Source organism: Muntiacus reevesi, chromosome 14, assembly GCF_963930625.1.
Source record: "Muntiacus reevesi chromosome 14, mMunRee1.1, whole genome shotgun sequence".
NCBI lineage: Eukaryota > Metazoa > Chordata > Mammalia > Artiodactyla > Cervidae > Muntiacus > Muntiacus reevesi.
This window is the reverse complement of record NC_089262.1, coordinates 28,292,310-28,318,300: the sequence shown is the minus strand read 5'-3', so window position 1 is coordinate 28,318,300 and position 25,991 is coordinate 28,292,310. Positions and strand designations below refer to the sequence as shown.

At 41.2% G+C, this 25,991-nt stretch overlaps 1 protein-coding gene and 1 pseudogene across 1 annotated transcript in view; one reads left to right on the top strand and one right to left on the bottom strand.

Annotated features, from left to right (window-relative positions):
- Positions 1–2,453: 2,453 nt before the first annotated feature.
- Positions 2,454–5,360, bottom strand: LOC136146409 (heme oxygenase 1 pseudogene; annotated as a pseudogene).
- Positions 5,361–9,950: 4,590 nt separating this feature from the next.
- Positions 9,951–25,991, top strand: part of LOC136146579 (Golgi phosphoprotein 3) — a 47,221-nt gene continuing 31,180 nt past the window's right edge. Inside the window, exon 1 of the mRNA XM_065905527.1 lies at positions 9,951–10,485. Coding sequence (XP_065761599.1) covers positions 10,261–10,485 — 225 coding nt within the window. The 5' untranslated portion in view covers positions 9,951–10,260. The remainder of the gene's footprint in view (positions 10,486–25,991) is intronic.

Sequence of the window (25,991 nt, the reverse complement as noted above, 5' to 3'; positions counted from 1 at the left end):
CAGGAAGATCCCCTGGAGAAGGGAATGGCAACCTACTCAACTATTCTTGCCTAGAGAATTCCGTGGACAGAGGAGCCTGGCAGCCTGAAGTCCACAAGGTCACAAAAAGTCAGATACAACTAAGCGACTAACACTTTCACTTTTTTTTTTCCTTTGGGATTGGAATGAAAACTGACCTTTTCCAGTCCTATGGCCACTGCTGAGTTTTCCAAATTTGCTGGCATATTGAATGCAGCACTTTAACAGCATTATCTTTTAGGATTTGAAATAGATCAGCTGGAATTCCATTCCCTTCGCTAACTTTGTTGGTAGTAATGCTTCCTAAGGTCCACTTGACTTCACACTCCAGGATGTCTGGCACTATGTGAGTGACCACAGCATCGTGGTTATCTGGATCATTGAGATCTTTTTTGCACAATTCTTCTGTGTATTTTTGCCACCTCTTCTTAATCTCTTCTGCTTCTGTTAAGTCCTTACTGTTTCTGTCCTTTATTGTGTCCATCTTTGCATGAAATGTTCCCTTGGTATCTCTAATTTTCTTGAAGAGATCTCTAGTCTTTGCTATTCTATTGTTTTCCTCTATTTCTTTGCATTGTTCACTTAAGGCTTTCTTATCTCTCCTTGCTATTCTTTGATCCCTTGAGAGCTCCTTAAACTATATAATTCTAGAATTCGTGTGACAGACTTTTACATAAAGAACTAAAAATATTTTTACAGTTTATCTAGTCTGTGTATTTCTTTGACGTTTATTTGTTTTCTTACTATAATCTTCACTGAAGGTAAACAAAAAAACCTTGTTCTACATTTGTTTAAAATTTTAAATCCTTATCCAAATTTATTGGTTAAAACTATGAGCTTATGTTTTATTATTTCAAAAGTATGTTTATTATTCATCACCAAAGAGCCAACTTGTTCAAGACATTTTAAATTAATAATTAAGAAGCCCCTATTACAAAAAGTACATTTAAAAAATATCCAAAAAATTTTTTCTCAATAATACAGCATCTTGGAACATGTTTGTAGCCAGACCTAATTCAAAGATCCCTACATTTTGTTAATAACAGATCTATTGGAATATAATCTACATACCACACAATTCATCCTTTTAAAGTCTATAATTCAGTAGTTCTCAGTATCTTCACAGAATTGTGCAACCGTCACTATTAGTTTTAGAACATTCTCATCATCCCCCAAAGAAACTTTGGACCCATTTAACAGTCATTCACCATCCCTTTCCAGTCTCCCCAACCCTGGGCAATCACTAATCCACTCTCCATTTCTATAGATTTGCTCATTCTAGACATTTCCTATAAAGAGAACTGTACAGTTATGTGATCTTTTGTGACTGGCTCCTTCAGATAGCATAAGGTCTTCAAAGTTTATCCATGCTATAGCATGTATCAGCACTTGCATTTTGTTGCTAATATTTCATGATGTACATATAGTACATTTTATTTATCAATATCAGTTGATGTATTTGGGTTGTTCCTACTTTTTTCCCCCTATTATTATGAATAATGGCACTATGTATATTCACTTACAGGTTTTTGTGTAAAATATGTTTTCATTTATTTTGGGTATATACGTAGACATGGAATTGCTGGGTCATATGGTAACTTGATGTTAAAACTTTTGCCAAATGGTTTTATCTTATAACAAGTTCTACTCGGGTTCCAGTTTTTCCACATTATAATACTTGTTAATATAGATTTTTTTTATTATAGCCATTCCAGGGGTGTGAAGTAGTATCTCATTATGATTTTGACTTGCTCTTTCCTGATGATGCTGAGCATCTTTTCATTTGCTTATTGGCTATTCTTTTATCTTCTTTGGAAAGTATATACCTTTACTTTGCCTATTTTTTTTCAGTCAGGTCATGTAGTTTATTATTTGGCATAAATGTTAGCAACCAAGGCCATGGTCCTGTTAAACATCTCCCTCCCCAGCCCTCACATCCCATCCCAACCCTGCTATAAAAACATAATAGAGCACAACAAAATACCACAGCTCAGTCTAAGATGAGAAGAAAAAGTGGCTCCAACAAAAATAAGACCGAAACACAAGACACAACATCTTTGAACAGTTATAAGAAAACTGCCATGGCCCACAGGGCGAGGGGTCAAAAGGAGACCTCAGACCTAGGGCATTCAGAGGTTCGGGACAGCTGTCCCTTCTGGCTACATCTTCTGGGCTCTGCTGCAGGAACAGGACTGGACGGGGAGGTTGCTGAGGGGCTGGGCAGGACCCCTCCTCCCACTCTAAAGTGCAGGTCACTGACTGGAGTGTTATTGGTTGGGGGAGATGTCGCAGGCTCCTTCCAGAGAGAGGGACGCAGGGAGACAGCAGCGGCCCCAACAGCTGCCCCTCCCCCGCCCCATGCCCAAGGTGGGAAAAGGTAGCAGAGTCCCTTCCCAGAAAGAGTTCATGGCCCCCAGGAGCCAGCACGCTTGCATTCACATGGCCTAAAGCCCCAAGCTGACCGTGGTTATCAGAAAGCTGAGCGCAAGGACCCATCGCACAAGCGGCGCCTCGGAGATGATGCTGGGCTGGGGTTTCCTCCTGGACGCCTTGGTGGAAGTGGTGTCTAGCGCCTTGCTGACAGCTCGCCTGCGGAGGTCTGGTGTCCGCAAGCACTGTGGGGTCCTAGTCCTTGGCATTGCGAGGTCAGCAGCCCCTGCAACTCTTTAAACAGCTGCATGTTGCGTACAAAGGCGGTCCTGGCCTCGCGTAGGAACGCGGTCTTGGCCTCGTGCAGGGCCCTCTGCCCCACCTCGGGGGATCCTCTCGAGAGTATTCATGTGGGAGCTGTACAACTAGCTGGTTAAACTCGGTGGCGCTGGTCATGATGGGGAAAGTGCAGAAGGCCAGGCCCTCCGGAGCTGGACAGGCCCAGGGCCTTCTGAGCGATCTTTTTGAGGACATGGCACCCCGGACGGGTCGCCCAGGTAGCGGGTGTAGGCGTGGGCCACCAGCAGCTTGAGCTCTTGGTGTCTCCGCACCGAGCGCTAGGTGGCCTGCGCATACGGGATGCCCTCCTGCCCGCCGGCCCGTACCGGAAGGCCGCGTCCTGCTCCAGGACGGCTCTGCGGTGCAGCTTTTCGGGGAGCTGAGGCGGGGCGTAGACCGGGTTCTCCTGGTTGTGTTCTATCTGCTCCTCCAGGGCCAAAGAGACTTGGTACCGAGACGCCATCACCAGTACAGCCGTCTGGGGTCACCCTCGCCCTTCTGACAGCTCTGCGGGAGCCCTGCATTCTTCTCCTGGGTGTGCACCTCCGTGGCGGCCTCTTCATGGGTGTGCGTGCGAAGTCTCTTCAGTCGTGTCCGACTCTGCCACCCTGTGAACTGTTGCCTGCGACTCCTCTGTTCATGAGATTCTCCAGGCAAGAATACTGGAGTGGGTTGTTGTGCCCTCCTCCGGGGGGTCTTCCCCAACCAGCGGTAAAACCCATGTCTCTTAAGTCTCTTGCATTGGCAGGTGGGCTCTTTACCACTCGAGCCACCTGGGAAGCCAGGCCTCCGTCAGGGCCTCTAATCCTGGGGTGCGCTGCTGGCCTGCAGGTGCTCCATCCTGCGGCTGCACTTGCTCTGGCTCTGGACTGGCTTCCGGGACTCTGGCCCTAACTGCTCAGATGGAGGAGGCAGGAGGGCGACTGTCTACTCTGCCTATTTTATTTATTTATTTATTAAAAAAATTTTTTTTTCTCTGCCTATTTTAAATTGGATTATTTGTATTTTTGAGTTGTAAGAGTTCTTTATACATTCTAGCTATAAGTTCTTTATCAAGTATATGATTTATAATTTTTTTTTCCCATTACACCAATTGACTTTTGATTTTTTTGTTTTTGATGGTGTCCTTGAAGCACATTTTCTTTCTTTCTTTTTTTTTTTGAAGCACATTTTCTTAATGGTATTCTTTTAATAATGTTCAGTTTATCTCTTTTTTGTTTTCTAATTTGGGTTTTTGGTCATATCTAAGAAACCATTAACGCTCAACATTCAGAAAACTAAGATCATGGCATCTGGTTCCATCACTTCATGGGAAATAGATGGGGAAACAGTGGAAACAGTGTCAGACTTTATTTTTTTGGGCTCCAAAATCACTGCAGATGGTGATTGCAGCCATGAAATTAAAAGACTCTTACTCCTTGGAAGGAAAGTTATGACCAACCTAGATAGTATATTAAAAAGCAGAGACATTACTTTGCCAACAAAGGTCCATCTGGTCAAGGCTATGGTTTTTCCAGTGATCATGTATTGATGTGAGAGTTGGACTGTGAAGAAGGCTGAGCACCGAAGAACTGATGCTTTTGAACTGTGGTGTTGGAGAAGACTCTTGAGAGTCTCTTGGACTGCAAGGAGATCCAACCAGTCCATTCTAAAGGAGATCAGTCCTGGGTGTTCATTGGAAGGACCGATGCTGAAGCTGAAATTCCAATAGTTTGGCCACCTCATGCGAAGAGTTGACTCATTGGAAAAGACCCTGATGCTGGGAGGGGTTGGGGGCAAGAGGAGAAGGGGACGACAGAGGATGAGATGGCTGGATGTCATCACTGACTCGATGGACATGAGCTTGAATAAACTCTGGGAGTTTGTGACGGACAGGGAGGCCTGGTGTGCTGCAATTCATGGGGTCGCAAAGAGTCGGACACGACTGAGCGACTAAACTGAACTGAAGAAATCATTGCCTAATATAACAGCGTGAAGATTTATGCCATTTTTCATCCAAACATTTTATATTTTTAGCTATACATTTAGGTCTTTGATCCATTTTAAGTTAATTTTTGTATATGGTGTAAGGTAGGGTTTTCACTTTATTTATTTATTGGTATGTGGATAAACAGTTATTTCTGTACCATTTGTTTTGAAAAGACTGTTCTTTCCAATGGAATTGCCTTGGCAGCCTTATTAAAAATCGACTGACCACAAATGTGAGAGTGTATTTCTATTAACTTTTGTGAGAGTGTATTTCTAGTGTATGTGTGGTCTTATATTTATTTTAATTTTTTATTGAAGTACAGTTGATTTACAATGTTGTGTGTATGTGTGGTCTTTTTTTTTTTTTTTTTGAGCATTTGATTGTTTTAGTATGTGTGGTCTTAAAGTCTATTTTGTCTGATGATTGCTGTTTGCATGATATACAGTTTACCACTCTATTTCCCCAACCTACCTGTATCTGTGGCATAACAAATTACAAGTTCAGCGTCTTAAAACAACATACATTTATTATTTCAGAGTTTCTATCGGTCAGGAATTTGGCATAGCTTAAATGGATTCTTTGCTCAGAGTCTCACAAGGTTGTGATCAAAGTGTTGGCTGGGCTATATTCTTACCTGGAACTTGAAGTCCTCTTCCAAGCTCATTCATATTGTTGGCATAATTTAGTTGCTTTAGTTCTAAGATTGAGACCATCAGCTCTTAGAGATTACCTCTCTCCATAGGCAGTTCACAACACAGCTGTTTCCTCAAGAGAGTGTCTCAGCTGACTCAGGTCTCTCTAATTAGAGAAGAGATGGCTTCATTTTCAAGAGGAAGTGATGATGTCACCTGATTATGCAGACCCACCCAGGATAATCTCTTTTGATTAACTCAGTGTAAATTTATTAAGGACCTTAATTACACCTGCAAACATCCCCTCCCTTTAGCCATATTCTAGTGGTTAGAATGAGGCTTCCCTGGTGGCTCAGATGGTAAAGAATCCACCTGCAATGCAGGAGACCTGGGTTTGATCCCTGGGTTGGGAAAATCCCTTGGAGGAGGGAAAAGCTACCCACTCCAGTATTCTTGTCCGGAGAATCCCGGGACAGAGGAGCCTGGTGGGTTACAGTCTATATAGGGTTGCAAAGAGTCAGACACGACAGAGTGACTTTTACACACACGCACACAGTGGTTAGAAGTAATTTACAAAATCTGCTCCCACTGAAGGAGAGGGGATCACACACACATGTAGATAGCAGGGCTGCAAGAATTATAAGGGCCATGTTACAATCATGCCTTTGATAGATGGGAACATGGGAAGGAGCACAAATTCTCTATGTAGGTTCCTTTTATCCATTTTGATTGTTGAAGTATGTGAATTTATTATCACTTACTCAAAAATAAAATTTTAGGAGACTTCTTTGGTGGTCCAGTGGTTAAGGATCTGCTTTGCAATGAAGGGGATGCAGGTTCAATCCCTTGTTGGGGAACTAAGATCCCACATGCCGAGGAGCAACTAAACCCAAGCACCTGAATTACCGAGCCCACCTGCCTCAACTAGAGAGTCCATGTGCCACAACAAAGCATTTTGTGTGACACAACGAAGATCCCATGTAAATAAGTAAATATTTAAAAAAATTTTGTATCTTTGCATATGTGTCTTTGGACCTGCTTGTCTCTTATGAAAAGACTACTTCGTGTAGCTGTTCTTACTGTAAAATCATTACATCATTCTGAGGTTTTGGTTAAGAACATGGACTCTGGAGGCAGGCTGTGGATTTTGGGTAAGATACTTTATCTCTTTGTGCCTTTCCTGTAACATAAGGCTAATTATAGTACATAGGATGTTGTGAGAACTGGGTTAACACACTAGTATCTCTCAGATACTGCTGCTTGATAACACAAAATCTTAGTCACAATAACAAGCATTTATTTCTCCAAGCATCAGGCTTACAATTTGCCAGATGTGCTTGGTTGGGCTGATTACTTAACTTCCCCCAGCTTCAGTTTCTTTGCAAAGAAGATGGGTGTGTCACTCTGGGATTCCCAGAAGGCAGGACCCAAGACAAAGGCTTTTGTGGTACTATTTTGTTACGGAGTCCATCTCCCAGGAATGGGGAGCACAGGACAGAGGGATTGAGGCTTAAAGTGGGAGAGCCATATTTAGAATGTGTTGTTGAGCTTGCTGTAGCTTAGTATCACTGAGAAGTTGTACAAACAATCTAAAAACAATCCATTAGGGAAGAGAAAGGAGAGCATTTATCCACCAGCTTGAACTGCTAACTCCTGAGCATTTGGAGGTGACCCATGTGGACATGAGGTATGGTACCCACAAGCTGCACTGCAGGAAGCAGTTGAAGTCCACGCCTAACAGCAGCAGGAGCTAATCTTCGCCATTCTGGTGTGGGGTTTCGGGAAAGCATGCCTGGCACATTTTCAGCAGTCAGTAAATAAATGGTCCTGGTTATCAGGAATATATATTTTGGTCCCCAAATAGAATTTATTCCTCTCTTCCTTCCTTCCTTTGTTTTTTCTTTCCTTCCTTTCCTGCCTTTTTCTTTGTATAGAGACAAGGTGATTTTGAAGTCTACTTTGTAGAAAATAAGGGAAAAAGTGCTAGGAAAACGCTTTAAAAAAAAAAGAGCAATGAAGTTACGTAAAGTCTGAGTAATTTCAAAAGTATGATACTGTTGCATGAATAGACAATGAGCATATATTTTTGTGGACAAAATACATGTAGTTATCCACTGTATTTATTATAGTATTGTTTGCAATAGCAAAGGACTGGAAACAGCCTAAATGTCCATCAATAGGGGTGTGACAAAAAAAATTATGGTATGTTTATACAATAGAATATGAAGCAACTGAAAGAAATCACCAACAAGCTCTTAAGTACTGATATATTTGTGTGTATATGTACCTGTGTGTGTGTAAGTTGCTCAGTTGTTTCCGACTCTTTGAGATCCCATAGTCTGTAGTTCACCAGGCTCCTCTGTCCATGGAATTCTCCAGTAAGAATATTGGAGTGGGCTGCCATTCCCTTCTCCAGGGGATCTTCCCGACCAAGGAATCAAACCTGGATCTCCTGCGGTGCAGGCAGATTCTTTACCATCTGAGCCACCAGGGAAGCTCTTAGTACCTATACTGCATAACAAATTATTCCAAACTTAGTAGCTGAAAACAACAAATATTTATTATTTCACTGTTCCTGAAGCCATTCAGGAATGGCTTAGCCTGGTGGTAGAGGTTCAGAATCATTAATGAGGTTGCAGTTAACACATTGGTCTTCCCGGAAGGCTCAGCTGTGAAGAATCTGCCTGTAATGCAGGAGCTACAGGAGACTTGGGTAGGAAAGATCCCCTGGAGAAGGGAATGGCAACCCACTCCAGTATTCTTGTCTGGAGAATCCCGTGGACAGAGGAGCCTGGCAGGCTATAGTCCATAGTGTCACAAAGAGTCAGACACTACTGAAGGGATTTAGCACACATTCAGGGGATTCACTTCCAAGATGACTCACTCACGAGGCTGTTCCTTCGCAACTAGGCCTCTTCCTAAGGCTGCTTGCATGTCTTCATGACAGGCGGCTGGCCTCCCTCAGATCTCAGAGAAGAAAGGAGAACAAGGGAGAATAACTTGGGACAATAGACAAGAGAACAAGGGACAACAGCAAACACTACTGTCCTAATCTAAGGATTCATGCATAGTCCTGCCTGCCACATTCAATTCCTTTGAAGAGAGTCACTAAGTCTGGCCCACACTCAAGGGGAGGGGAATTAGGTTTCTCCTAATCTGCTAAGGTATTTGAAAATCACTAAGGGAAGAGAGGAACTATTGGGTGAACAGGGTCAGGGCTAGAAGGACGATTTTCACTCTATCTATCTTTATACTCTTTAAACTGTGTATTTGACTATATTTCTTTTAAAAAGCAACATTTTAAACTATTTGCGCAAGAAGTGGGAGGGGGAGAAAAAGAGGGGGGAAAAAAGAGTTGAACAGGATGCCAGTGAAAGAAATTAGTTGAAGTGAAATTGACCTTTGCCCCAAAAGATAGGAAATAGGAAGGGAACATTGTGCTCATCCTGCCCTCTTCTCCCCACCCTAGATTTAGCTTCCCACTTTCCGCGGCAGGGGGTGGTGGTGGTGGTGAAGGCCAGCATGACTTCTGGATAATGGGTTTGTGGAAGGAAAAGAACTCTGTAGCCAAAATGTTCCATGCTACGGTTTTACCGTGGGCGAGTATCTCTTATTAAAGTTTCAGTCCAGTTACATTCCTCCTACCTAAGTCATTCTGAAGCCACAGCCTGTGGTCACTCCTGACTTTAAATAATATCGGATGGCATACAATGCCATTTGTGGATAATGTTTTATGTGTTAAGTTCCACTCTTCTGGCCTTCCAACGTCCTCCCCTCAGATTTGACATCTATGCTTTAACAGAACGTGCACAGTCAAGCACGCCAAGAGGATTTAACCTAGTAATTAAATTGAAAGATTTAATGTGTACAAAGACGTGGCGTGAAACCCAACAAGTTTATTGTCTCTATAAAAAGCTCGTTAAGGTCGACTGAACTGACCTGTGCAGTGCTAACTGTACTCACTGCGCCCGGGTTGGCAGGAGGGACAGAGTTTTACAAACCAAACTATTCAATTTGTTCTATCCTCTCTCTTCATACCGTAATACACCTGGAAAAACTAAAAGTCCGCTTTCAGGGTATTTAAACGCAGTTGCTCCTTCTGAAGGGTCTGGGAGTGTGGGCAGAGAGGGCGTTCTCTCCACGCCCCATCGGCGGTGAGCAAAGTCCTTCCAGTGTCTCACCGGGACACCGGGCTCCAAGCCCGGCCCCCGCAGCCGGGCCGAGGCCTACTCCGAGGACAGTGGTGTCGGGGGTGCTGTGGGCGCAGCTCCAGACGGATCAGGGTTCGCCTTCGCGAGGCCAAGCCTGCCCCGATTCGTTGAGGCCTTTCCAATGTCTACTTTCAGCCCCGGCTCCTTAGGGGACACAGGGGAAGGCGGGTGGAGGAAGGACACGTCACGGGAGTGGGGCGCGGGCGATGAACGGACTCCAAGGAAACGGCAAGGGCCGGGGGAGTCCCAGGGGCCCGTGAGGGGAGTCCTGACCGCAGGCCCTGGCCCCAGCCCACTCCCCGGCCCCCGGGTCCCTGCCCGCCGCTTCCGGCGCCCTCCGGGCCCGCCCCGCGCAATCCGTGCCACATCCTCCAGTGACGTCAGCCGGTGCCGCCATATTGGAAAGGCGCCGCCGCCGCCGCCGCCGCTTCTTCCTCAGCCGCTTCCTCCTCTACCGCCTCCTCCTCTACCGCCTCCGTCTTGCTCCGGGTGCCTCACGTCCGCGGCCACAAAAAAGATAGAGCCCCTCGTCCGCCCCACCGACGCCGGGTCCACCCGCTCCCCCTCGGCCCGTCTCCTCATGACTGCACCCGGCCCCGCTGCCGACGGACCTCTCCCCAGTGCCCGGTCTTAACACGGAAGCGCCGGTCGGGGGCCGCGGAGGGAGGAAGAGGGAGACCCGGCAGGTCCTGCGTCCCTCTCGGCCCGGCGTGGCGGAGCCATGACCTCGCTGACCCAGCGCAGCTCCGGGCTGGTGCAGCGGCGTACCGAGGCCTCCCGCAACGCCGCCGACAAGGAGCGGGCGGTGGGCGGCGGCGGCGGCAACGATGAGGACGACGCGCAGAGCCGTCGCGACGAGCAGGACGACGACGACAAGGGCGACTCCAAGGAAACGCGGCTGACCCTGATGGAGGAAGTGCTCCTGCTGGGCCTCAAGGACCGCGAGGTGCGGGCGCGGCGGGCAGGGCGGGGGCGGCCGGTGCAGGGCCCGGGCGCCAAGCGGGAGCCCGGCTACTGGCTCCGCGCGTCTGCTCTCCGAGCTCCGCGCGCGGGAGCGCCCAGCTCACCCTCCCGCACTGAATGCTTGGATTTCCCTTTCTGGTTTCTCAATCACTCCTTTCATTTTGACTCCGCGGCGGTCTATTGCGTCCTCACTTTTTTTTTCCCGCGTGTTTAACCCGGATAAACCTCAGGGTACAATTCCCATGGAGTGCAGGTTAGCGTGAAACACCTGGAACCACCAGCGCCCTGAACCCATAGGTTCTGCAGGTTTTAGGACCTAGGAGGGGTCCACTGATCTGCTGTCTGGGGACTAACAAAAAAGAACAACTTAAGGTGTATAGTTTGGAAATTTTGAAAAATTTCCGTGAAATGGTAATAGAAGCAAAAGTTCTATTTTTCCTGTTAAAGTCCAACAAATTCTCATGAAATCTGCAAATTGACTTTCTAGGTAAACATGCTTTGGGTGAGAGATTATTTTTATAATTTTATCATTTCGTCAGTTTTACTGTTCTCAAAAAAAGTCTGGCAGTCTCAGTGAAGGAGGGACTTTTTCGTGGGGGTGCTTGCAATGGTAGGTTTGTGACTTGATGAAAGGCCTCAGCGTTTCGATAGATACGTGTGTTCTCACTTTGAAACAATTATTTTCACGCTTATACCTTGTGAAAATATTCACACATAGAGGAGTTGGGAAAAATGCTACGGTGGACATCTGTATACTCACCTAGGTTCTATAATTAACATTTTGCTGTATTTGCTTTATCATGTGTCTGTTTGCAAAATTGATTATTTTTAGAGACCTGCAGAGGGTCAGACAGATGAATGGATATTGTATAAATCATGTATGGTGAGGGGGTCCCAGAAGCTTGTTATCTCTCTCTGTGGAAACTACAGACAGCACATTTTGAGAGTCAGATACAAAAATATCTAAGTTTTTTTGTTTTTCAATAGTTTTCCCAATTCACAGAGATGGGCAAAAAAACTTCATGTTAAGACAACTTCGTCATCTTTCTCCAAAAGTTATCAGATATAGGTGAGTTTTATATGGATTGTTTGTGGACTCCTGATATTTAGTAATCTAATAAAGTTTACCTTGATGGAAATGTCTGGAGTATTTGTGTTATCTAGGTTTCCAGTTTGCTCAGGTCTTTCTTTTCTTTTTTTTTTTTTTTGCTCAGGTCTTTCTGATGATCAGTTGATGTTCCTTTGGCCACGAAAGGGACCCAATATCTCTCTTAGTTCCTGAGTTATGCAACCAGGCTGTATATGAAATTTCTTTTTTCTCTTTGGAAAAACAAACTAGAGGTATAATGTCCTAGACATGTGATTTTGGAAAGTATTCTTATAAAAGATTCTTTCAGCTTCAAAGTTTAGAATCTTGGTAATAGACGTTTTTATCTTTTTCCTCTGGGACAAAAGTAGCATTGTAAAAAATACCAAAAAAAAAAAAAAAGTGCGAAATGAAGAAAACAAGTCTTGTCCATATTCCTCAATGAATATCTGGTTTATAAGTTTTGAGACTTTTCTATGTGGATATATTCTTTGTATAAAACTAAAACTTAAAAGCTAAACCAAAACTAGCTTTTGGACTTCTCAATCACTGTAAATGAGAAATTAAGAGTGAGAAAGTACCTTTTTGTTTTTTTAAGTATGTGTTACTCTGAGTGTGGCAGCCCACTCCAGTATTCTTGCCTGGGGAATTCCATGGACAGAGAAGCCTGGCTGGTTACAGTCCATGAGGTCCTAGGAGTCCTAAACTACTGAGTGATGTTTAAGCTGAAGCATATTAGCATGCTGTTTTCCCTTGATTGGTTTTCATGAAGGTAATCTAAAGAATTTATTTGTTGCAACTTAATAGTGCGTACAAAATCTAGAAAATTTGAAGTTCTTTGGTGGCAGGTAATTGAGGCCATCTGTTGTGTTTGTGTCAGGAGTCACTATACTCTGCCATGTCATGGCCAAGGTCCAAACGCTAATTCTGATCATTTCAGCAACCACAGAGGGAAGGAAACTTTTTTCCCTTTAGCAGGCAAGTTCATGGAATTGTGGTGGTGGGTGGGGTTGGGACTTTGCATTGCTTTATAAAGACTTAGGTTTTAGGGATTAATCTATGTTTCCCCCAGTCTTCACATCTTTACATATAACTAGCCCTGGCAACTCATGCATTTGTATCTTTGTCCTTAGGAGATCCCACCCTCCCTCCCACTCCCCTCTTCCCCCCTCTCCTGTCTTCTACTTGTATCATTTTTTTTTAGGGGACAGTAATTACTCTCATGTAGGTTCTAGGCATTTATGCTTATTAATACTAGGTTTTAACTTATTAAATTTAATAATAGCAAATTCTAAATTTTAGCTGTAATATAGAGCTCACTTCTTTAACTTTTTATTATTATTTTTTTAACTTTTTATTATTTTAACTTAATATCCATCTTTGTCATAGTTGGGTACTTTTAAGATACTCAAAAGCTAAATTCAGAGGTTATGTTTGTCATTAATAATGGATACACTTTATATATTTGTGAGCTAACCTTAGATAGATAATAGTTGCTCGGCCCTTTCTGACTCTGTGGCCCCATGGACTGTAACCTCTGTCCAGGGATTCTCCTGGCAAAAATACTGGAGTGAGTAGCCATTCTCTTCTCCAGGGGATCTTCCCAACCCAGTAATCAAACCTGGGTCTTCCGCATTGCAGGTAGATTCTTTACCATCTGAGGTACCAGGAAAGCCCTAGAGCTAACCTTACTTGAAATCAAAACAAGGAAAATTTTAAAGAAATTGTGAGAGGTGAAATTAGTTCGATTTTAATTTTTTTAATAATGCTGAGACTAACGGCTTGTGAAAAATACTTTTTGTTGAATAATAAACCTACAGAAAAGTGCACGTAAGTGTGAAGAATTTTCGCAGACTGAACACACCTGTTGAACCAACACCTACATCAAGAAACAGAACCTGAGCAGCTCTCCAGAAGCCCCACTTGATTTCCTTTCCAGTCACTGCCTGGTCCTCAAGAGCCACCACTTGTTTGACTTGAGAATTCAGCATAGAGTTTCCCCCTTTTTTGTACTTTCATTTATATCTTTTGTAAAGCAAGTTTGTGACTTGCTTCTTTGAGGTTGTCATTTGTTCATTCTCATTTTATTATCAGCTTAACTTTTAGCACATTTACAATCTACAATATTTTAAAAAATTGCTTAACTCATATCCTGAATCTAGTATTCTCCTTCTTGCCTGTTTATTGAACAGAAGGCTCAGCTTGCCTGCCAGTGAGCAGATGGTCTGACTTCAGATTACCTATTAGGGATAACTATAAAGTTATCGTGAATTTCATTTCAGATTTTTTTTACCAATGATTTTCCTTTCTGTCTTATTAAAACACAGGTGCCTTGGCCCCTCCAGGGATTTGATGCTCAATATAGGCAGAGGACATAGGTATTGAAGTAAATAAAGAGAAGCCCACAACAAGATGGCAGATAGGTTTATTTTTTATTTTTTTTTTTGGCAGATAGGTTTAAACTTGAATTCAACTTCCAAATAATTAGCAAAGATTTCTGCAGTTTCTCCTGTGTTTAAGAGGAAGAGACAGCAAACAAGCTAGGTGTGTCCCCCCCCCCCCCAACTATTTGATTTTTCCTTAGAGGCCTCCTATAGTCATTGTTTTCTGAATGCCTCTGAGAATTAAGTGAAATAACTGGTGTCATATACTTTTTAAATATCTTCATTCATGGAGCATCTTAGTGCTTTAAAGTTGGATTTGTTTATATTAAGTGACCAGGTATAATTTAGAGTGGAATGTGGAATAGCAGAGTGGAAGGATGTGGTGTAGTCTTTTTTTTTTTTTTTTGTCGTGTAGTCTTGATCTGAGGTATATCCTTTGCTTTCCATGTTATTCAAATGCTCTGAGCCTCAGAGCTCTCTAAAATGGAGACATAGACCTCTCCTGTAATTTTGATGACTGTCGGACATTTCTTGTTTTACCCTTCACTTTGTCTCTTAAGGTTTTATTTTGTCTGTAGGGTGTTCCCCATTGTATACATCCCTGGGATGCCCTATTGAAGGATTCACCCCTTCCCTTTTTTAGTGTAGTCAGACCTAGACTTGTCCAACCAGATGTTTTCTCCTTGGACTTTTGGCTCTTGAGAGCAGAACTAGAGGCTGTGGGGATTTTGGGGGACCTGTCAGTGGAGCATCAGTGTGTGGGTAAGATTGTTCTCTGGCTTGGTTGTTTCAGATTCCTTCTCCCTAGCCCTGTGGTGCTTGTCTTTTCCATCCTGATTTCCCAGGCATCTTTCAATTTTGTAAGCTTTAAGAACCTTTTTAAGTCCCTTTTTAGAGATTGCCAGAGTCAGTTTTTGATGTTTTGAATGCTTGCAGGTAAGAACCTTAATGTGCTAATTTAACGCTATATCTTGAAAAATAAGTAGATGCTTGAGCTGGATAATACACACTTAGGATAAAATAGTTTAACTAAAATGATAGAACTGACTTTTGTGTGACTTTTAAATTAGCTCTAAAGAGTGATCCAAAAGTGTTCCATTTTTGTAGTTTCCCAAGGTTTCTTCCTTGAAGTACAGTACTTATTAAGATGGATAACTTTTTAAAAATAATTCTCCTGGCACATGCAGTAATACACATATCTGCATATCAAATCTGTTAGTGAGAAATTCATTCAATAGTCAGTATTTAAAGACGTGTTAAGATTTTAGTAATTTAAAGCATAATAAAGACTTCTAGGTTTTAGAATTTTGTTATTCCTTTAATAAAAATAATGTGCTGTTCATATTTTTGAATGATTTGAGTGATCATTTATTTTTTCAGGTGCATTTAAGAGTACACACGTATGAAATATTAGTTATAAAATTAGTTTTTGGAGTTCATTGAATCACTTGATTGTATCTTTTACATAAGATTTTATATTAGTGAAGTTATTTTTCTTCAGGGTTCTCACAGTTTGGCCAAAATATTCACTGATTCATTTTATATGTCATACTGACATTTGATATTTATTCATTTTAAACCATCTGAACATTCCTGTATGGATCATTTGTGAATATCTTTTAAAATTACACTTTGAAGTTATTTTGATCAAATATTTAGGCATACTTTTTGACATTTAAAGAGATAACCTATTGCAGTCATTGTCCGCTCTTATGTAAATCTCAAAAGATTTACAAATACAAAAGATTTACAATTCTAAAAATGCATTATGCTTGTCCAGTTATGTTCTGTTAAACTTGACCCAACTGCTTTATGTCCAAGCAAACTTTCAGCTTTGTATCCGCATAATTTTTCTATTAATCAGAGTAAATTGTGTCACTCAGAGTTGCTGTAATCTTTGTTGAGGGGATTTTATTTTCATGGGAGTGTCCTTTCGAAGCCGCTCAAAGAGATGGCTTGTCTTTCTCTTGTTTCTTCCATTTAAGAGTGACAAGTAACAAAGGAGAGAACCCGACTTCATTTTGAAATTGATGCCAGTGGCTTTAGGTTTCTCAAAGCTTGAAAGACTGCAACCTTTTTCAATAGTATTGTACAGTATTATAATCTAGTGAATCTTGAGGTTTTAAATTAGGTATTAAAGAGAGATATATATGTAGGAGGGTGTTATTTTATTCATATTATCTTGTCTTACTAGTTGTTTGGTAAATCTGTGATCTGCAAGAATACAATTAATAATAAAGTACATTATTGCCAGAAAGAATGCTTCTGGTAAATATATTCTTAAGCTGAAAAAGTTAAATTTTAAATGGAAAAAAAAAGCACATTTATTTTTAAACAATAAATTGTATATGATTTACATAATTTTTTAATAGAGAAATTCTTAAATTGGAGTCAAAGGATTGAATTTAGAAATTCTGTGAACATTCTGTAGTTAGTTGTATGTATTGTATGTGTATATTTTTCTAGAGAAAGGGAACATAGCTTTTGTGAGGTACTCAAAGCATTTAGTGAACCAGAAGCTTAAAAATGATCTAGTAGAGAAACTGTTTCTTTGTTTTAGTTTATTGTTTTGGCTGTGTTTTGTCTTTTTTTCCTCTTGAAAATTGACTACAGAAGGTTTCAGGTTGTGGTGAGTTGGATTTTCAGTTTGAAATAGGAAGCCAGCATTTCTGTACCTTGGTTATCTTGCTAGATGACATTTGCAAATTGTGTAACTACCACATACAGAGTTCTAATAACTTCCATGTGTTCATCATATGTTTATTGAGCTAAGCCTTTGATGAAGTGCAAATATTAGGAAGAACGCCTCTGTCTTCAAGCCCTTTTCATTTCAGTTATCTGGGTCAAAACTCTTAACAGTAAACTAAAAAACTAAATTGTGTTGCTGTCATTAAATTTTTCCATGGTGAATATCTCAGCCTGGCATATAGCTTCCACACAATAAATATTTACTATACTTAGTAAAGCATGTATTTTCATTGAGGGTCATGTCATCCCTAAGGGAGAGAAAATTGGTTCTGGGGATGGTGATGAAAAATTCTTACTCCTTTTATCTATAAAGCGTAGATATACATACAGTATATAAACAGATCAGGTGGTGCTAGTGGTAAAGAATCCGCTTGCTAGTGCAGGAGACTAAAGAGATGTGGATTTGATCCCTGGAGAAGGAAATGGCAACCTACTCTAGTAATCTTGCCTGGAAAATTCCATGGACAGAGCAGCCTGTCTACAGTCTATGGGGCCTGAAAGAGTTGGACTCTACTAGTGATTGAGTACATACAGTGTACCATCTTACCAAATTTTATGGGAGAGGATGTGGTTAGAGAAAAAACTCTTTGAGAAAGCTCCTTTAGGGAGCAGAAATGGAAAAAAGAAGTTGAGAAATACTGAACTAATATTGAAAATACTGAGTTTGTGCTTAGCTGAGGTTTAGATCTTTTTCTCTGATATGAATTTTTATTGTAATAGAATTTGACTAGTAGTTTGGTAGTAGGAGGAATAATTTTAGTATATTGAACTGTAGGGAGCTATAAGTTAAATTTTAAACAAAATTATCCTTGTTGGTTGATAATTTGTAGGTAAAGTCTTTGTTCCCCACTCTCAACCCTCTGCCCTTTGGAGAAACTGGAATTAAAGGAGTGTGTTTAAATTGCCAATGGTTTTTTTTTTTTTTTTTTCATTTATTTTTATTAGTTGGAGGCTAATTACTTTACAATATTGTAGTGGTTTTTGCCATACATTGACATGAATCAGCCATGGATTTACATGTGTTCCCCATCCCGATGCCCCCTCCCGCCTCTCTCCCCACCCTATCCCCAATGGTTATTTTTACTCTGGTTTCATTTTCTAGTTCCAGTTTCTTAAATGCAAGTGTTAAACAGTTTTATACCATGCTAACAAAATAAGCTCAGAAATAGCATTTTAAGAATTTAGCTTAAATTTCAGTTCAGTCACTGAATTGAGCTGCTCATTTAATTTTTTTGTCTGTACACTGTTATAATGGAAACAGATTTAGTTCAGTCCAGCTATTGAACATCTATGTGCCTGTGTCTTTGCTGGTGGTGAAGTTCCAGGGAAAATCCTCTTACCTCAAGGAGCATCCAGTCTATATAGAAGACAGATTTGCAAGTGGTTCCAATAAAATGTTATTGACTTAAATGGAAATACGTTTTAAGTGTAATAGTGGATTCCTTGGATCAGGAATCAGAAGATTGCCATATTTCTTGACTTCTGGCCCTGCTGTTGATTCGTTAAAAGGGTTAAGATAAATGCTTTGGATTCTTAGACCTCAGTTTTACCCCCTGAGCACAGTGAGCCTGCTTTTGTGGGTTGTCCCATAACTTCTGAATTGTAGGGCTCCAGTGAATTGGCATATGTGCAAGTGCTTTTGAAAACTGCAAGGTGTTGAACAAATGCAAATGGGTAATTGCCTAGCCTCGGGAAGTGAATTAAGATTTATAGTGATCCTGACAAATATTTAATACTTACACTGTTTTTATTATTTCTTAACCTTTTTGTGCTTTGCTGGGCTTAAGTGAGCCTTTCCTTCAAGTGCAGTTACTTATTGTGCTTGCTTATCTATGTGTTTGTCCTGAGCCTACAATCTGGTTTATTTTTTGATAATCGCTGGCATGCTGTGCTGGAAAATCTGGACACCTGAAGTACCATTTCTTACTTTCAGGCCGAGTCCAGAGTCTTCCTTAATTCTCATAAGAAATGGCAGACTCTTCAGAGGCATTAGAAGCCTCCAAACCTCCAAAATGATAATATGACTTTAATGACAAGTAAAGTGGCTGATTCCTTCTCTCACTCCTGCATGCCCTCTGCTTCTATGGGGCTCTTGCTCTTTTAAGTCTTGTTTCTTTTTCCTGCATCCATCCGTCTCCTCTAGTAACAACCACAGACTGGCATCTCAACCTTTGTCATAGTTACTTTACCTGTGCCTTTGTGGGTGGTTTCTGATTATAAACTTTGTTATTAGAAGCTCTGCCTTCAGTAGAATTGGTATTGGAGGCCTAGGATTGGTGGTTTGGTTTTATTTTTAAATTTATTTTTCATTGGAGGATAATTGCTTTACAATACTGGGTTGGTTTCTGTCATACATCAGCATGAATCAGCCATAGGTATACACATGAGCTGACTCTGGAAAAGACCCTGATGCTGGGAAAGATTGAGCCCGGAAGGGGAAGGGGGTGACAGAGGATCAGATGGTTGGATGGCATCATCGACTCAATGGACATGAGTTTGAGCAAGCTCCAGGAGATAGTGAAGGACAGGGAAGCCTGGTGTGCTGCAAGTTCTACCTTCTACCCCATCCCACCGCTTTAGTCTGTCACAAGATTTGTGTTTTTTAATATAGTTTCTTTAACTCTTTGGTGGAGGAGTGGCTTTTCTCTTACCTCCAGATTGCTTCACTCACATTTTGGAGGATGCCTTTGCCTTGTCTGTGGAACAGTGGCAGCCTTTGTCTATTCCTCTTACGATGGTTTCTTTAAAAATCATCTTAATGGCTGGTAAGAAAGGGGCATTCTTTTGAAGAGAGGAGTTCCTCATGTTGGGCTCTTGTCTCGATTTAATGAGGAAAGGGAAAGTAGCTCTGTTATCACTGGTGGAATGGGAAGCATTGTGCAGTGTTGTCGGGACTGGGGCAAATGAAGAAGACCTGAATTGGGTGTGTCACCAAAGAGGAGTGTTGGAGATGGAAGGGAGCACTTTAGGAAGATAAGTTTTGAGCAGAATTTTAAATGAGATGTGACATGTGACTTCATAGGAAACTAGCATTCTAGACAGAATGTTATGACAGGATATATATGTGAAAGTAAATAAATAGGATATTACTCAGCTATTAAAAAGAATGCATTTGAATCAGTTCTAATGAGGTGGATGAAGCTGGAGCCTATTATACAGAGTGAAGTAAGTCAGAAAGAAAAGCACCAATGTAGCATATTAACGCACATATATGGAATTTAGAAAGATGATAACGATAACCTTATATGTGAGACAGCAAAAGAGACACAGATGTAAAGAACAGACTTTTGGACTCTGTGGGAGAAGGCGAGGGTGGGATGATTTGAGAGAATAGAATTGAAACATGTATATTACCATATGTGAAATAGATCGCTAGTCCAGGTTCGATGCATGAGACAGGGTGCTTCGGGCTGGTGCACTGGGATGACCCTGAGGGATGGGATGGGGGAGAGGTGGGAGGGGGGATCAGGATGGGGAACACATGTACACCCATGGCTGATTCATGTCAATGTATGGCAAAAACCACTACAATATTACAAAGTAATTAGCCCCCAATTAAATAAATTTAAATAAATAAATGGGAAAGTTATCCTTCTAGAAATGTTATTTTACACAGCTGAAGAAGACATCTGAGTTGTCTAATAATAAAAAATAAGATATGAGGGATATGATGTGTGGAATAGGGAAAATGAAAAAACTCAGTACCTTTAAGCCTTTAAACAGATAGTGGAGATGATAGTGGAGAGAGTTGTTGCTTGTAAAGATAGCAGTAATGATGTAGACTAGATTTTTAGAAAGACATTTAAGTGAAGAAAGAATTGGTAGATGGAAAAGTTGGAGGCAGGAAGATTTGTAATAGGCTTGAAGTTACTAGAATTTGTGAAATTTGTTGCCTGGGTCTTGGATGAAGAGGGAATGAGACAGATCAGAAAGATAATTATTAAGGAAGAATTATTTGGATTTAATCACCATTAAAGCTTAGAGAAAAGATGATTGGTTTGAGTTTAAAGAACCAACAGGTAGTATACTGTTAATTACTTTCTTTTACAAGCATGTGCTCATTTTTGAAAAAGATTGAGAAAATCTAGATTACAAAAGAGAAAAATAAAATCCATAATTAAACTTTTATTTCTTCAACAAACATTTGTGGAATGTCTACTATACAGAAGGTATTGTACTAAGGAAGATAGATACATATATAGATAGGTATATACATATGTGTGTAAATATATGTGTGTAAATTAAACACTGTGATAGTAACTGTGAAAGAAACTCAGAGGATGCTGTATGGGAATGGATGTTGAGGGGAGAGCATAGGGAAGAACTTTCTAAGGACATGACGTGAGACTCAAAGAATGAATAGCTGCCAAATCCAGTGAAGACAGACTAGTATGTTTCAAGGTCGTGAGGTATTAAAGAGCTTCGTTTGGTTTGAGGAACTGAAAGGTGGTTGAAGGCAGGAGTGGAGTGATGGGGAGAAAGACCTGAGATGATGATAGAGTGCTGCAACATAGAGGCCTTACAAATCAGGTTAAGGACTTTGTGTATTAAACTGCATGCAGTTGGGAAGCCACTGAAGGTATTGGGGAGTGGTATACCCACTATTTGTGTTATCAATAAAAAAAATTCTGTGTGGGGAAAGGACAGACACAGAACTTTTGGGGCTTCCCTGGTGGTTCAGACTGTAAAGAGTCTGCCTGCAATGTGGGGGACTCACATTTGATCCCTGGGTTCGGGAAGATTCCCTGGGGAAGGAAATGGCAACCCACTCCAGTATTCTTGCCTGGGAAATCGCATGGACAGAGGAGCCTGGAGGGCTACAGTCCATGGGGTCGCAGAGAGTCAGAGATGACTGAGCAACTAGTACTTTCATACCCACTCTTTATATTATCAATAAAAAAAGTTCTGTGTGGAGAAATGATTGCACAGAGGCAAGTAGTGGAAGTTGGGAGTAATATTTTGGTGTTAACATTATTTTTCCAGTCCTATTTTCAATGAGTTTGCCTATGTTTATTTAAAACTTAAAAAAAAAAAAAAACTCCTTCCAGTACTGGTTTGTAACCCCTTTTCTTTCTTTTTTTTAACTCCTGTTTTCTTAATAATGCACAGTGACCACCTTCCCATGTTAGTAAATAAGGATTTTTCCAATGAGAAATAAGATGCTCTATTATTTGCTGTGACTGCATGATAGAATGTATTATTTGATGTACCATATTTAATAGGGGTGTATTATAAATATGGTCGTGCTGTGGACCTTCATCCTTTAGTTATTTTTCTCTCTAGTAGCCTGGACATCACATTATTACTTTTTTAGGCCTTCATGTTTGTAGCAGATTATTGTTTATAGGATCTCCTCCTTTTCTTTACCTGGCAGCCATTTCTTGATGCCCATCTGTTGATGCCCAGCCAAAGCCCTTTACCTAATCTCCAGGGCACCATTCGTTGCGCTTATCCCTTTTCCCTGTCATTGTGTACACCTAGCAGAGTGTCTAGAATGCTGTAGGTATATATGCATGTGTGATAGTCTGCTGGGGCTGCCATAAAAAAATACCAACAGAATTGGTTTAAACAATAAAAATTCCTTTTCTCCCCATCCTGAAGGTTGGATGCTTGCATGATTGGGTTCTGGTGAGGTTCCTCTTGCTGTGTATCAAGACAGAGAGAGACAGCAAAATCTCTACTGTCTTCTCCTAAGAGCACTAATCTCATCTCCGGGCTTCAGCCCCGTGACCTCTTCTCAACCTAATTATCTCCCAGAGGCTTTGTTTCCAAATATGGTCACATGAGAATTAGGCTTTCATTTTATTCATATCAGTATTACAATATTTATCACATTGAATTATGGTGGTTTTTTTTTCATTTTGTGCCTTGTAAATATCTTGGTCATCTCTATTACCTCTACTTAGCAATGTCTTGGTACTCAATAGGTGATTCTTTAATTAAATTACATTTTTCTTATTTAAAAAAAATAAAATCGTGCAGAGGCCAACATCTAATAAGTAGTGTTATGGTGATTTGATAGAAAACCTAAATGCTTTTATTATTCTATATGCTTTCCAAAATGTCCTCAACTTAAAATACTGACAATGTAACATGGTGGTCAAAGAACAGTATCTAGCCAGAGCACTGTAGCTTGAGATTTAACTGCTGATAACCAGATTATACTACTTAATTTACCTAAACTTCAGATTTTTCCAATGTAAAATAATGCTTTATTCAGTTATTGTAATACAGTGATAATTTACATATATGAAAACAGCTTAGCAAAACTGTTTACTATCCAAAACCTTCATGCTTCCTGGAAAGAGTATGGAATTATGGTTAAATCTTATTAATAAGATACTGTTAAATACACTTTTAAAAACTTTGCTAGGGAATTCCCTGGCAGTCCAGTGGTTAGCAGTCCACTCTCTCACGGCTGAGGGCCCAGGTTTAGTCTAGTCAGAGAACTAAAATCTCACAAGCTGCATGGCATGGCCAAAAAAGAAAAATACCTTTGCTAGTCAAAAGTACATGCATTTTCCCCAGAAATCCTTTAAAAAATTCATTTTCTTGAGAGAAAGTCAGTTTCTGCTTACACTTTGTGCTCTGTGAAGTGAGATGAATGATGGCACCGAAAGAAAAGTGAGTACTTCAATATCTCCATTTTCATGGAAGCTGAAAGGAAACACTTGTAGATCACACATTAGACAGGACTTGGAAGACAAGACAGAATAATGGAGCTAGAACAGTTTCAGTTCCAACTTTGCCACTCATTAACTGGCAGGTTCCTTAATTCTCTTGAGCCTCAGTTTCATTGTCTTATGAAAATGGAAGAATAAATCCTACATAATTTGGTCTTGTAAGGACTAGACATGGTGCACATTGGGCTTCCCTGATGGCTCAGACTGTAAAGAATCTTTATGCAATGCAGGAGACTTGAGTTTGAGCCCTGGGTGGAGAAGGTCCCCTGGAGTAGGAAATGGCAGCCCACTCCAGTATTCTTGCCTGGAGAATCCCATGGACAGAGGAGCCTGGCGGGCTACAGTCTCTGGGGTCACAGAGTTGGACACGACTGAGTGACTAAATAGCAGCAGCATGGCGCATTTCAAATGCATAGCCCAGTTTTAAACTACAACTGTCTGCACGTTGGAAGAATAAAGGATTTGGGGAGGATATGTTCCAGATGTTAGTAGAAGTTCCCCGTGAGGGTGTGGGTGATGGAGGGAAGGGGAGGGAAGGGAAGAGATAGGGAGTTTGCCTTCATGTACTGCTGTTTGAAAATGTTTTCAAGCAAGCAAGAGTGGTTGAGATGTCTCAAGAAGAGTGTGTAAGTAAGATGTGAAAAGTCCACTTACCAAGACAGTACACTTAAGAAATAGGTAGAAGAGTAACCTTTGAAAGCCTAAACGGGAGCTGCAGAGGAAAACATGAGAGTGGAAATTAGGGGAGGAGGAGGGAATGTCAGCAACATTAGCTTTTGTGGGCTGTTACTCAAGAGAACTGTATCCCATTACATGGGTTGGGAAGTGGTAGGGATTGTTTTTTTTTTTTTCTTTCTACTATCAAGGAGCTTGGGGTGAATGGGAAGAAGATAGGGCCATTTTGGTGCTTGACTGTCTCTTTCTCTTGATGGACAAACCTGAGGGCGTTTGAATGTCACTTAGGAAGGTGCTGCCACATAAGGGAGAGTTTTAAGCTGTTTTAGGAGGGCAGGAGTTGTGAGCAAATATACTTGGTGGGAGAGAATGGGTAGCAGGGTTAGCCTTAGGCAGTTTTCCTGTCATAACCAGAAAAAAGGAGGAGTGTGGGCTATGAAGTTGAGTTCGTTGATACGGTTCATTGCTGGAAGTTGAGGTTGTGCCTGTCTGATGGTATTTACTTCCTGTGGTGTTATCTGCTGAAAATGAGCTGGATTGAGATTTGAGGGAAATGGCAACCCACTCCAGTGCTCTTGTCTGGAAAATTCCATGGATGGAAGAGCCTGGCAGGCTATAGTCCATGGGGTTGCAAAGAGTCCGACACGACTGAGCCACTTCATTCTTTCACACTTTGAAATTTCAGGGGAATGTGGTTTTGAAGCAGCTGCTCTGTGTAAGAGCTGTGACCAGGGAAACGTAGAAGGATTCGCCAGGATGGGTTAATTTAAATTGATATGGCAAGATTTCTTTCTTGCAGTTCAGAAGCACAGGCACCGAAAAAGAAAGTGGACAGTTGGATCTATCCATTGGAGTTTTGGTAGGTGAATGCAATGGAAGAAAAATAGTTGCAAGTGTAGCTATCAGTTTAGAAATTACCAGGAGTGTGTTTGAAGTGGTATGATACAGAGAACAGCACTTGGTACAGAATAGTGCCCAGTAAATGACTGTTGGAGTTGTTAGAGATGAGCGTGAGAATGAAGTGGACTGATGTGAAGAAGGGAGGAAGGCTCAGAATTGGGGTCTGCACAGAACTGAAGATGAGTCATACGTAGATTGAATTCATTACTTGGATTGGGTTCTTCTTTTTTTTTTTTTTTTTAATATTTATTTATTTATTTGGCTGCACCGGGTCTTAATCGTGGCACATGGGATCTTTAACTGTGGCATGTGGGATCTAGTTCCCTGACCAGGGATTGAACTCAGGTCCCCTGCAGTAGGAACACAGAGTCTTAGCCACTGGACCACAAGGGTAGTTCGTGGATTGGGTTCTAACAGAGTGGTTCTTGGGTTGAGACTGGTATCCCTGTTCCTAGGGAATAGATTGGTCTTTAGCCTGGAGGTAATGGTAGAATTCAGGGTAAAACGCTTGGGTGGGAAAAGTAATTTATTTTTAATGACCTTTAAATGAAACTTACCCACTACAGTTATATACATTAGGCAAACTGAAGTAGTACTAGTGATATCTGTGAGTTTGTCACTAGTAGAAATCAGAGATATTTTCATCTTATTACTTTTATTTAGACACATTACATAATTGTCTGCTCATCACTGTGTTGAAATTACACGTGCCACTAGGGTTTGTTGTTTGGTGTACTAATAAAGAAGCACATCATTTCAGTTCAGTCGCTCAGTTGTGTCCGACTCTTTGCGACCCCTGAATTGCAGCACGCCAGGCCTCCCTGTCCATCACCAACTCCCGGAGTTCACTTAAACTCATGCCCATTGAGTCGGTGATGCCATCCAGCCATTTCATTGTCTGTTGTCCTCTTCTTCTCTTCCTGCCCCCAATCCCTCCCAGCATCAATATATTAGCACAGATTTGTTTATTTTTAACACTTTCAATTTTATCTCCTTTGTAATCCTATGCATT